The 13416-nt window shown below is 41.5% G+C and overlaps 1 protein-coding gene across 2 annotated transcripts in view; it reads left to right on the top strand.

Moving 5' to 3' along the window:
• The window catches only part of TGFB2 (transforming growth factor beta 2), a gene marked incomplete at its 5' end in the record, with an annotated part of 72201 nt that extends 59922 nt beyond the window's left edge, over positions 1-12279 (top strand). For both annotated transcript variants that reach the window (XM_084245961.1, XM_084245960.1), the window contains 5 exons: positions 5772-5904; positions 6003-6113; positions 7619-7796; positions 9814-9967; positions 12010-12279. In XM_084245961.1, the coding sequence (XP_084102087.1) occupies positions 5772-5904; positions 6003-6113; positions 7619-7796; positions 9814-9967; positions 12010-12168 (735 nt within the window). In that variant the 3' untranslated portion in view covers positions 12169-12279. The remainder of the gene's footprint in view (positions 1-5771; positions 5905-6002; positions 6114-7618; positions 7797-9813; positions 9968-12009) is intronic.
• Positions 12280-13416: the final 1137 nt, after the last annotated feature.

Below are 13416 nucleotides of genomic sequence, written 5' to 3'. Positions count from 1 at the left end.
CGGTTGAGCGCTGGGTTGCGAACCTGCCCGCAGCCTCTGCGACGCCAGTTCAATCCCCGGCTGCTCCTCGGCCACCGGAGGAGGGTCCCACATGGCGTGCGGACCTCTCCTGCCGCCCGCTGCTCCCCTCAGCAGTGTGCTTTGGTCCTTCTACCTGCTCTGCTCCCCGCTCTGGCTCTGGTGAATTCTCTCATCCGCCCGCGCTTCTGACTGTACCCAGTGCATGTATAAACAAAACAAACAAACAAACAAATAAATAAATAAATAAACATGCCTCTATAAAAAATTGAAAAAAAAAAACAATAACACCCCAATCCATGTGTCTCTAACCCGTAGTATCTTCAAGTCTAGTTCCACTCTATTAATTTGTCTGTTCTGGTACATCATGTAAGCAAAATCATGCTAGATTTGTCCTTTTGTATCTGACTTATTTCACTTAACATAATGATTTCTAGATTTATCTATGCTGTAATATGTATCAAAATTTAATTCCTTTTTTATTTTAATATGTTTTTATTAAGGGCTGTAAAAATGTCCAGAAAGATAAGCACATGCAATGCCATGATACATGTCCTAATATAAAGACCTTCCTTACACTGTATTGTTTTCCTTCACAATGGCCTTCAAATCACAGGAGGCAGTGATTTCGTGCCATTTCCTCTTCTTTTATTACATGTTGCAGAAATTCTGAATCAGTATCCTACCCTCAGTCCTCTCACTTATAAATCAAATCCATTTTCAATCCATTGTTTAGAGGGAGTGTATTTGTTTCTGTTGCACAATGAGGACTTTTTGTTCATGATTAGATCAAAATACAGTGGAGTCCTTTTCTCCTATAGTCAGTTAGCTGCTCTTTTGTTGAAGGAGTAGCCTTGCTCCTTCAAATGATGAGCAATGCTCATCATTTTCATTAGAATGATTCTGACTTGCATTTGGTAAGGGAGACCATGAGCAGGAACAAGGTGACACACCAGAATTTCATTCTTTTTCTGGATGAAGTAAATTCTACTGTACTTGTATACCACATTTTGTTTATCTCATATATCTCCTGGGGGACACTGGATTGTCTCACCTTTCAGTTATTGTAAATATCCCTGTGATGCACACTGATATGCGAGTATCTATTTGACTCCTTACTTTCTCTTCTTTGGGGTATATATTCAGGGGTGGATTTTCTGGATTACATGGTAACTCCACATTTACTTTTTGAAGAAAACAAAATTTCCCAAGAAAAATATTTTTTAAGCAAATTGTCTTTTGATAACTTTCTAAGACTTTCAACAAGGTTTTCCAAGAATCAACAACCCTCTCTACTTTTGCTCTTGTATTTCATCTATTTCTAGATCATTTAATAAATTTGTATAATTCCAATATCAAGCCTGACTGTCATAAGCAGGTTTAGAAATATATATATAATTGATACTGGCTCACACACAACTCTGCAGGTAAAACCAGGGGTGCATGGAATATACCAGAAGACAGCTTACTATCAGTGAACCCAGCAAGCTGTGAGCATCAGCCAATTTATGCTATAGAACAGACAGGGAACACTGGTCAATAGCCAGTTAAATGGAGTCCAGTTAAGAAAACTTCTGCTCAACAAAATTATCTTTTTCATGATGAGATGCATTAAAGGGCTTTACAAGCAATGGCGGCTTTAGGAAAAACAACAGCTGCACACCCGTGACTGCTAATATTCATGCACTTGTTGGCATGAAACTTGTTGGCAGACTGAAACAAGGCAGATATCAAAGGCTAAAACAGAATGGGAAGTTGACTGACCAGGTCATTTTTGTGTAAACTCCTGAATTTAAGAAAGTACTAATTGATAGTATTTAACAGGTTGATTTTCTTTCCTTGCAGTTTAATTTAGTGTGGGAGGTCATACCTATTCTTAGAAAGAAGATGCCTTTTAAGTTAAGATTTGAGACACCAATGGGCCTCCCCTGGGGGCGCAGGCGGTTGAATGCAGCGCTGTGAAGCTGTCTGCAGCCTCTGCAGCGCAGGTTAGATCCCTACCAGCGGGGGAGAATCCCACATGGCGCGGCAGACCTCTCTTGTCTCGCCCACTGCTCCCCTCAGCAGTGTATTTCATCAGTCTGCCTGTTCTGTTCCCTGCTCTGCCTCTAGTGAATCCTCTTACCCTCCCATGCATCTGGCCTGTATACCCTGGCTCTTGTGTAAATAAATAAATAAATAAATAATCTTAAAACATTTTAAAAAAATAAAAGATTTGAGACACCAAGATGAGGTTAGAAGGTTTTCTAGTCAGTTCTGAAGTGAAATCATGAAGCTGTGGGAGGAGTACTTTTATGTAGCTTTCATCTTTGTTAGAGACCCAAATGATTAAAAGTTTGGGAAACCGCCTTTCTAAACATAGGCTAAGGGACCTGGGTTTATTTAGCTTAGAGAGGGAGAGCGAGCATGCTGAGGGGGACTTAATAGTAGTCTCCAAGAGTATGAAGTATAGTCTATGAGTGATGGAAAGCAGCTGTTTCCTCTTCCCAGTGAGAGCTGGTTAAGATAGAATGGAGTTAAATTGCAACAAGTGGGTTTAAGAACTCCTTGGTCATAAAGTGGAGACAGCAAATACACAGACAAGACCAAAGTCACTTCTCTTTTTCAGAATTATGTGGCTATCTAGCTGGTGTAAATTGACCTGTTCTTGAACTAGTGAAAAGATATCAATGACCTTTCATCCATGTGAGGATCTGAAATTGCCTTTCCTTAGAATTTACCAGTGCTCTGTGCTGAGGCAGAATTTATCTTGTAATGAGATTTTAAACAGAAAAAAGTTTCAGAGCTTTGTTCCTTTTGGCTAGTTTTCAAAACTTGATAATCTAGGCTTACTTCTCTATGAGGTGAAGAATATCTATAGATTTTTCATTTTGTATTTTTTTTTTTTGCCACTCGTTCAATGAGGTCATGATTTTTTAAAAAAGAATTCTGTGTCTTCAGGAACACTGTTTATCTGTCTGTCCGTATCTCTCTCCTATCTATCTAGCATCTATCTATTTTTCTAGCTATCTGTCCACCAGTCTATCAATCTATCTACCTGCCTATCTATCTATCATGCCTTCTATATATCTATATAAAACTCATAAACATCATAAGCATCTCATAAACCGTAAATACATACATCATATATATAACTAATTCAATAATGAAAGTAATGTTTTGTTGTAGACAGTGTGTCTAAACACTAGATATGGAGATGAATAATATACTGTGCTAATTAGAAGCATGGCAAAATATATAAAAGATTATGAAGTAATGCATTATAAGAGGTCATCTGGGGAAGGAGGTTAAAGACAAGCTTGAGTTCTGTGTATTGCTGGTTTTTAGTCAATGAGGCAGATGGAAATGCTTGAAGCATCTTCTTAACCTCTTTTTTATCATTGCCATCTTACGTGAGGTTAACTACATCATTTATTCTGAATTGGATACATGGATACATGGTATCTTACCTGCCCAACTGGGAGTAATTTCTGGGTAATGTTGGCCTGCTGTCAAATTATGACTTTAAATTTATAGGCCAATGTCAGCATTGATTCTGTGTGCATTCCACGCGCTAAATTTTTGTCTTGTCCCAACATTTATTATAATCTTATTAAAAATCCTGGCTTCTGTCTTCGAATGTTTTCTGTCATATGGAAAGAAGTGAGGGGAGCTCCTGATCCAAACCTAAGTCCCCCACTCTTTTGACCTTCAAAATACCTCACCAAAGTGGGACAATGACCTGGGATTGCTTTGACTCTGCGACGTGCTTGCTGCAAAGCTCTTAATGTCCCCACATTTCTGTTTCCTTAATCTACCTTACAGGATTGTGTAAGGCTTAAATGAAAGGAAATCATGTGTGCCAGGACCCCAGGCCAGGGAGCCCAGCCCTCAAATCAAGTCCATGGCTTTCTTTCATGCATAAGGACCCTCTCCGATGCATATGTGGAATTATACTCACCTTTTGATCCTCTCCACCAAGTGGGGCTTAGTGGACCTTAAGGGCAGATCCGTAGAGTAAGGTCTAAGTCTAGAATTCATAAGGGCACCCAGAGTCCAGTCATAGGAATCTCTTTTCCTTTTCTAAACTTGCTTAATCCAGGAAAAATGTCTGCTACAACACCAAACATTCAGGGAAGAATTTGTTGCCAAATGACCTGAAACAAATCATGTTCAGACCTGGAAGGAAAGTGCATTTTTTTTAAAGGTTTATTTATTTATTTATATAAGAACCAGGGTACAGGCCAGATGCGTGGGAGGGTGAGAGGATTCACCAGAGACAGAGTGGGGAACAGAACAGGAAGATTGACGAAATACACTGCTGAGGGGAGCAGCGGGCGAGACAGGAGAGGTCTGTCGTGCCATGTGGAACCCTCGCCTGCCGGCCAGGATCGAACCGGCACTGCAGAGGCTGCGGACAGCTTCACAGCTCGGCGCTCAACCATCTGCGCCACCAGGGGAGGCCCATAAAGTGCATTTTTAAAATCAGTGGAAGATGATGCATTTTTGTTTCTCAAGCTTTAAAGGATAGTAAATGCATCTTTAGATATCCAGATAGTAACACTGAATATATATTGATTACATTGAGCTCTGTGCTGTGAAATGATATCTGACTGCAGACATGATCCCTGCCCTCACGAAGCTATGAACTTACTGGAGAAACAAAACCTGTGCATATGAAATGGCCACGGAGGAGTTAAACTCAGTGTCATAAAGGCAATATAAAACTGCAGGGCTTGAACCCCTGTAGACCGAGGAAAAGCTGGCTGAGGGTTTGGGTAGGGATTTGATATAGCTCAGGGAACTTAGGAACGTGTTTTGATTCATTCCTAAAACACAACCACTGAAAGACAGAATTTTTTAAAGCCACCTAAACCATTCCTTACCTATAGCAACCCGAGTACATACTGAGTTGCTCTTACTTGAAATAAATGCATCATTCTGAGGTCTCAGCGTCCAGGCTGATTTGCTTTCAGACTCTCACTGTGGACTGTGCCAGACAGCTCCTGCCTACATTCATTCTTAGTCCACGGGATATGGAATATCTTTATAAATCACAACAAGTCACATTGAGGGTAAAAATCCCAGCTAGAGACTTCCCTCAAAAGTGGAAGCAGGCCACATATTTTCATGTCAGTGGATTTAGGAACCAGGGTTAAGACCTTTCTTTATTAGAAGCAGATTTATAATTCAAGGTCTTCAGAGGGTGTCTTTTAATGGTTGTGTTTTAGGAACCAATCAAACCACGTTCTAAGTTCCCTGAGCTATATCCAATCCCTGCCCAAACCCGCAGCCAGCTTTTCCTCGGTCTACAGGGGTTCAAGCCCTGCCTTCAGAACTTGGATCCTTGGAACTGGATCCCCTCCATTTCCCTTCTCTCCACCTCCCTGTTCCCCAAATGAAATACATAGGGAAGCAGAACAACAAGACAATTAACTTAATAGCATAGAATTTATGGCTGACATATTGCAATGTAAATTGCAAGCTTATGTCAGCAAAGTAAAATAATTACTGTCACTTTCTTTTAGACACTTGGTTTTATGGTTGCTGTCACCTTTGTCATAACATACAGCTGATTTAGTAGCCCTTTTTTTCATGCCAAATGGCCTGATGTTGTGTTTTTACGTTTGTGGTCGCTGTTGAGATGACAATACATGGATCCATGAGCGTGGAGCTAAATTTAGATGATGAGTTGGAATACTGTTGATGATTTTGGTTTAGTCATGCTGTCGGTATGCCAGCTGAGCCTTTCCTCTTGCTCTCTCCTGCTCTAGATTCTCAGACCCAAAGATTCAACATCTCCATCCCAGCGCTACATTGACAGCAAAGTTGTGAAAACGAGAGCGGAGGGTGAATGGCTGTCCTTTGATGTCACGGATGCTGTTCATGAGTGGCTCCACCACAAAGGTTACAACCACCCTGTTTCCCCCCCTAGATGCTCAATGACCCTAAGTTATTGTGAGTTGATTGCACATGAATGACCTCCTTGACTTAATGTTTTCCAGATAGGAATCTCGGATTTAAAATAAGCTTACACTGTCCCTGCTGCACCTTTGTACCATCTAATAATTACATCATCCCAAATAAAAGTGAAGAACTAGAAGCAAGATTTGCAGGTAAAGGAAACTTGATCTTGTGAGGTTGGGGAGGGAAGGGACTTTGTTGATAACTCATGGGAGGGGGATGAAGTTTGTTTTTATGTGAAATTGCTGTTGTCTGGTGAGAGCTGGGCAGTTTCATTGGTTGGGCAAATATATGGCTGGGGAGACAGATGGAGGCAGGAAGGCTTGGAGGGAAAGGATTGGTTCCCACTGTACGTGACCCACTGCCCAGTGATGCTTTGATAACTGATTCACCAACCCTCCAAACTATTAAATATTTAGTTAAACATTTTATTCCATCTAAGCAAACCAGCTTTCCATCTATGCTATTATTATTATTTCCATGTATGCTATTATTCTGGAGGAAGAAGGTAGTGTGCATTCAAGGAAATCGATTGATAGTCCCGCAAACCTAATGTCAGTACCGCAGCTGTGTTTCACAGTAGGCAGTACCCCTTGGCATATGGCTTCTGTAACTAACATTATAGATACCAGAACACTCCACCCTTCCTATCCAATGCCTAATATTACAAGTGGTTTTCATATCAGACTTTTAGAGGAGTTGATGAACCTGCAGCCAGTTTTAACTTTCCCCATCTTCTTTAACATTTAGTGAACCATCCCAGAGTCAGGGAGAATGAGGAGATGCCCAAGATTCAAGTCACTCAAAAGACTAGAAAACGAGTTGTTAAATGATGGGAGGAGAGAGGGGAGTTGCTACCAGGTACAGGTCAGAGAGCTGATTTCCCTCACTAGCTAGCACCCCCAGAGATCCCCATCCACTGGCAGAGGGCTACCGTGGCTCTTCCTTATGGAAAAGCATCCCAGGAGCCCAGAGAGTTTTTTTAGTCTGTAAACTCGTCATGATTCTCCAGAGGGTGGAGGTTCGATGCTTAAACTGGCAGCCTCCTGAGTGTGCTTAGGGAGCGTGAGTGTCTACATCTCTGGCAGAATCAGGAAAGTGTTGAGGATGCCATAAAATAAATGAAAAAGCCCTTTCTTCACATCTCCCCAAAATAGCATTAGGTAAGGGTGACTTCAGTTTCACTGGAACCGAATTCACTGCAATTTAGTGTTAAGTCTCAGCTTATGTTCCTGAGGAAAGTTTTTTGAGTTTAGTTGTGATCCTAAGAGAGAGAACCAGTGGTGATGGGGTGCGTTATTACTGTGAGTTCCGCATTGAGGGATTAAGCAGCCTAAAGGGAGGATGGACTAAGATAAACTGCCCAGACTATCCTTGGAGTCCAGGGCTGAGCCTCCTTCTGTAGTGATTTTCCCAACCAGGAGCCCTCTCTTGGACACTGAGCTGGCTTCCGTCAAGACCCCCCTTTACCGGTGTCAGTTGTCCCCTGGGGTATACCTGTTGTGCCATTGCTATGTCTGTGGGGATGACCACAGCCAGCTGCTGCTGCTGCGATCATCTCTGCTGCTTGTGACACTAGACAAAGGGAAAAAATATGGCTGATGATATTTGATGAAGGTCAAGCTAAATGTTTATTACCCGAATGCATTTTTTCAAGGTATTGATGGCACCTCCACACATACCAGTGGTGATCAGAAAACTATAAAGTCCACTAGGAAAAAAAACAGTGGGAAGAGCCCACATCTCCTGCTAATGTTGTTGCCCTCCTACAGACTTGAGTCACAACAGACCAACCGGCGGAAGAAGCGTGCTTTGGATGCAGCCTATTGCTTTAGGTAAAGCCAATAAAACTAAACAAAGTGATTACATTGTTTATCTCATACTGCCTTTGTCCTTTCTTTCATTCCGAGTTGACCCCAACACACTCTTTGCCGAAGGCCAGGTAGAATACAGTAGAGCTGTAGTGTCTCCTCACATCATCCTTTTAGGGGCTCACAACACTCATGCCTGGGCTGCACCCATCAGCTCTTTATCATCAAACCATGTATGAGAGGAGAAGACTAGCCCTCTGGTTTTCCCCCAAATCTGAAGCTCTTTGAGACTGAAGAAAAAAATGAGTTGAGTGAGTTGTCTGCTCTGTAGAGCAAATCTCAGCCTATTTGAGGTGCCTGAAGATGGCTCCCTAATCTGGAAGCCTCACCATTGATATGGAGCCTTCATCCTCACTGTGGAGTGAAACCGTGGTCAAATCTCATTCTCAGTAACTGAGATGACAGAGACAGCAGAGGCATGCTCTTTGTCATGCCTGTAGCCATAGGATATGAAAGAAATGGGGGCCAGAGGAATTTATTTCCCATTTGTGGTAGTTCCTGGAAGGAGAGTGTGAATGTCCACCTTTGATTCCTTATCCAGGCTGGTAAGAGGAAGGCCCTTTTTTTCTTAAGAAAATTATTTTTATTTAAGTCACCTTATGTTATACCATTATGTAAGGTTTGGGTGTGTATCATTATAAATCAACCCCTGTATATGCTACATTAATTAAGTTCAAGACTGCAAATTCAATTCCATCCTTCTCTCTACAGTTGTTCCCTTTTACATGATTTACTCACCACCCCCCCCAACTTCCTTTCTGTCAACCACCACTTTGCTCTTATAGTCTAAAAGTTTATTGTTGTTTTATCTAGTTCATTCACTTGTTTTATTTCTTTGTGAATCACCTATGAGTGTAATGAGGCATTTGTCATTCTCTGTTGGACTCACTTCACTAAGCATAATAAGTTCTTCCATGTTATTGCAGATGGCAGGACCCCATCTTTTTTTATTATAGCTGAGCAACATTTGACTGTGTTTAAATACCACATTTATCCATTCATCTGTTGGTAGGTGCTTAGGTTGTTTCCAATTCTTCTGCAATGCTATGAAGAACATGGGGATGCATAAATCTCTTCATATTAGTGTTCTTATATTCTTCGGATAAATACCCAGAAGGAGGCTAACTGGATGGTGTAGAATTTCCTTTTTTAGATATTTGACGGCTTGCCACACTGCTTCCCATCATGGCTGCACTAATTTACATTCCCACCAACAGTGCAGAAAGGCTCCCTTCTCTCATACTCTCTCTAGCACTTCTTGTTTCTTGTCTGGATAATAGCCATTCTCATTGTTTTAGTTTGAATTGCCCTTGGTGTAAGTGAGGATGAACATCTTTTCACGTGCCTGTTGGCCATCTGTTCATCTTTATTTGGGAGTTATGGGCCAGTCAAATGTCCTCACTGATAAAGTGCCCAAAATGTCAGAATTTCCGAGTAAAATGGCATGTTTTGGTGACCAGAGCCAGTGTTTGTACTAAGCAAGACTCCATGTTTCTTTATCTCTTGTTCATTCCTAGAACAAGGAATGTGATATAAATAAATGATTTTGAAAGGATAATGCCTTAGATGGCTCTTTGGAAATAGCTCTTATACTTCTTTCATTTTGCATTTGAAAGGGTGATAGAACTGAAATGACAAACTGCAGTGTTGGGTGAAAATTGTTTGACCTCTGCCAACCATTTCTCTGCTTAACCCTGTCTGTTCACATGAAAGGTTTGACTTTCAAGGTCATGGACAAAGGTATCCAGTAGAGAACTCATAAAGGAGAGCAGTCCAACAAATTACCATCATTCTACTTCGTGAAAGTGTCTGCAGATTAAGATAAAGCCACTAAAAACTCAGCCTGTGATGCTTGCTTATTGGATGCCTGTTGAATAAATGAATGAATCTTTTTTTTTTTTTACCCCCTGGTTTGGGATGAGAGGCAGGGAGGAGAAACCCAGTTTTAAAATCTCCATTGCTTTTTTTTTTTTTTAAACAGAAATGTGCAAGATAATTGCTGCCTGCGTCCTCTTTACATTGATTTCAAGAGGGATCTTGGGTGGAAATGGATACATGAACCTAAAGGGTACAATGCTAACTTCTGTGCTGGAGCCTGCCCATATTTATGGAGTTCAGACACTCAACACAGCAGAGTAAGTACTGGCGGACCTGCCTCTTCTACCTGCTGAGAGTATTTCCAAATGAACTCCATTTACCCTGGTGCCCTCTCATCATTGCACGTGAATGGGTGCTGGAGAAATCCTTTTGAATGACAGGAAGAATGCAGGCTATCTGTGAAATCACCTACAGTTTCAACAGTAGGTCCTGCCTTCCCAGTGAGATTACAAGCAACTTGACAGTTGGTTTAAGTTTGTCTTTGTTTTAGATATCTTAACAACTGTATATATAAAAAAGATAACTAGAAAAAAAATCTTTTTGAAATCAGTATAACACTTAGTGTCATGTGTCATTAAGATAGGAGGGGACCCAGACCACCAACTTAAAAAGGATCCATTATCATCCACATCAGGGAATGTCATGTTAGAAAGAACAAGGGATCAGTGGGTGCTTTGTCACAGAAGACCATTAGTGCTTAGCAATGAGGGACTCACTTCACTTCTCCAAAGCTCTATTTCTTATCTGTAAGAAGGTCTATATTTAAAACTATCTTTAAAATAATTAATGTCACACTTGAGAGTTGATATGAAGAACAAAGAGATGATGTATGTGAGCATGATTTGAAAATTATCTTTAAGTCTTTCTGAACAGAACCCAAAGTAGATGCAGCTGAAGATTTTATTACATTACTTCTGTGAGGCTGGAAGCTTATGGCCAGGCCTCTGTTTGCACTGTCTACTGAGTTTAATTCTTGAAACGTGGCTGCATGTTAAGATTCTGCCACTGTAAATCAGCTTATTAAAGAGGTATTAGAAGCATTGCCTTCCCTGCAGGGTAGGAAAATGAACCTGTTGCCAGAAAGATCACCTCACACCTTCACCCGAATTCAAAGTCTGGGGGGCTACCAATTATTTTAGACAGCCTGTGTTGTAAGATTCCTCTTTAATTCCTATGCAAAATCATGCGTGAGTGGGACACAAAGTAGATTTCTACATAAATATGCCCACAAGTGCTGGACATTGCATGGATGCACAGGGCCCCCCTCTTCCCTTGCTGTTTTCCAGCTCCCCTGGAGGTTTTAGCCCTGGGGGCTCATCACATGCTCAGCCACGTGAGGGAAACTTGCTCGTGCCTGTCCCTTTGTCTGAGTTCTCTGGCCAGGCTGCTTCCTCAGGGCTGTGGCCACAGCGGCTGTGATGTGGGCCCAGCCCAGGTGCCAAGTAGAAACATAATTCTCCTCCCTGCTACACAGAGGGCGTGTGTGAAGGCTGAGGGCACTCTTGTTTTTCAAGGACAGAGGAAGAATAACTGTCATGGTCACACATATGTGGTTTGGACAGTTCCCCAAGCAGCCAGAGGGAGCTTAATAAAGTAGTCAGTGTGGCTGACTTGAACTGGTCTTCTGTCTTGGGCTGAAAAAATGGCTGTGAATCTCGAGGAAAAGGTCACTTGCTGTTTGACTAGCCCATGAATGGCATCCTTGGAAATGTCTCTTCATCGTCAGTGGGGAGCCTACTGCCTGCCTGCTGTGGGTGAAAGGCTCCCCTTTGCTAGAGATGGGGGCTAAGTTCTGCCCACTGTAGTTTCTCTCCAAGCTGCTTTTGAACCCTTCACTCTCCCAGCAGGGCCCTGCCGCTGCCCTCAGGGATGCTACAGTAACAGTATGCAAAAGCTAGTGTAGAAATGACACCAACCGCTAAGAGGACTGGGGTCTCCAGGGCCTGGGGAATATATGCAGGAAGCTCTGACTGAAGTAAAACCAGTGGGGGTGGCTGGAAAAAGCTGGCAAATGAGTAGTTTTGCCCAATCAAACTTTTATGGAAGCATTTGTTTAAGATGGATGATAAAGGGATTCTGTGGGAAATGAATTCAAGGATGGCTGAGGAACTCATTACCAATTTGACTATAATTCAGAATTAAGAAAAGGACAAGGGCAACCAAAAATAATTCGGATGGCTGAATTGCCATTATGTCTGATAACAATAGAGGGTGGTTCTTTAAAAAAATAAAAGAGTGACCCCCTTTTTTTTTCTCTTACTCATTTGTGATGCTGTCTTTCCCCTCTTTGTCCTCCCAGGTCCTCAGTTTATACAACACCATCAATCCAGAAGCTTCTGCTTCTCCATGCTGTGTGTCTCAGGATTTAGAACCGCTCACCATTCTTTACTACATCGGCAAAACACCCAAGATCGAACAGCTTTCTAATATGATCGTGAAGTCTTGCAAATGCAGTTAAGACTCTCCGAAGATGGGCCATTCATGACAACGACGAGGACAACATTTGTGACAAGAAAACACGAGGGAGGCTTGCTTCGGCAGCGTCCAACGACATCCGAAAAAGCGGTACTACGTCCAACCCTTGGGAAGTTTGTGTTCTGTTTGTTAAAACTGGCATCTGAAACAAACAAAAAGAAGTGGAAGGTTTTATTCAGCATTTCACCTACTCGGTCAGTGAGAGAGACGAGAAGCCAAACCTTTTTTTTTTTTTTTTAAGAAAAAAAAAATAAACACTGGAAGAATTTGTTAGTGTTAATTATGTGAAAGAAAACAAACAAACAAACAAAAACAGGAAAATCCCGTGAAGTGGAGTTGCTGTACATACTGTCTCTGTACCATGCCTCACTTGATTTTTCTGTAACGCTATGCAATAGCCTCCTGCCCGTTCCTCCTCTTTGAGTTAACAGTGAGTTATTTATTGTGTGTCCCTATAGAATGAACATTTCATGGCCCTTGGAAAATAAAACAGGTGTATAAAATGGAGACCAAATACTTTGCCAGGAGCTCATGGATGGCTTACAGAGCTTGAACTCAAATGAGCCAGGGAAAAAGGGGGACAAAATCCCCTGTGAGTTCTAGATGACCAAGCAAGTTTGCCTTATGATAAAGACCCCATACCAAGCACCTAAGGAAGCTTCTTGTAAGATTCAAAACTGAAAAGCCTGTTAATAAAGGAAACTTTCAGTCAGAATAAGTCTGTAAGGCTTTATTTTTTTTTCTTTTTTCATTGTAAATGACTCTTTGTCAGTTTAGTACACCAGTGAAATGTTGAGATGATTTTTGCAACGTCCTGGTCCAACCTCAGACGTTCGAGTATTGCTATAGAGCTGGGCTAGAGGGTTTTTTGTTTGTTTCGGTATATGTAACCATACCTATATTATTGCAATAGAAGAGCCTAGAAGCCAGTATAAATGGAAACACGTCTGCAGATCTCTTTTGCAAACTATTAAATCAAAACACTAACTACTTCACGTGTAATGTGTGAATTTTTACCATATTTTTAATATTCTGTAAGAATGTCAACCAGGATTTGGCTTGGGCTTCAAGTTGGGCTCTTTTTAATGATCACTCTGAATTGGGTGTTTCCTGTAGCTGGCCAGGACTTTTGAGTAAAGCCCCTATATTTTGACTTGCACTACAAATCATGTTTTATAGTATTTGTTCCAATGTGCTTTGTTAAAGGATCGATTTGAGTTCAGTAGTCTTC

The sequence above is a fragment of the Talpa europaea genome (assembly GCF_964194135.1).
Source record: "Talpa europaea genome assembly, chromosome: 10".
NCBI lineage: Eukaryota > Metazoa > Chordata > Mammalia > Eulipotyphla > Talpidae > Talpa > Talpa europaea.
The sequence above is the reverse complement of the archived record's forward strand: the minus strand, read 5'-3'. Positions and strand labels throughout refer to the sequence as shown.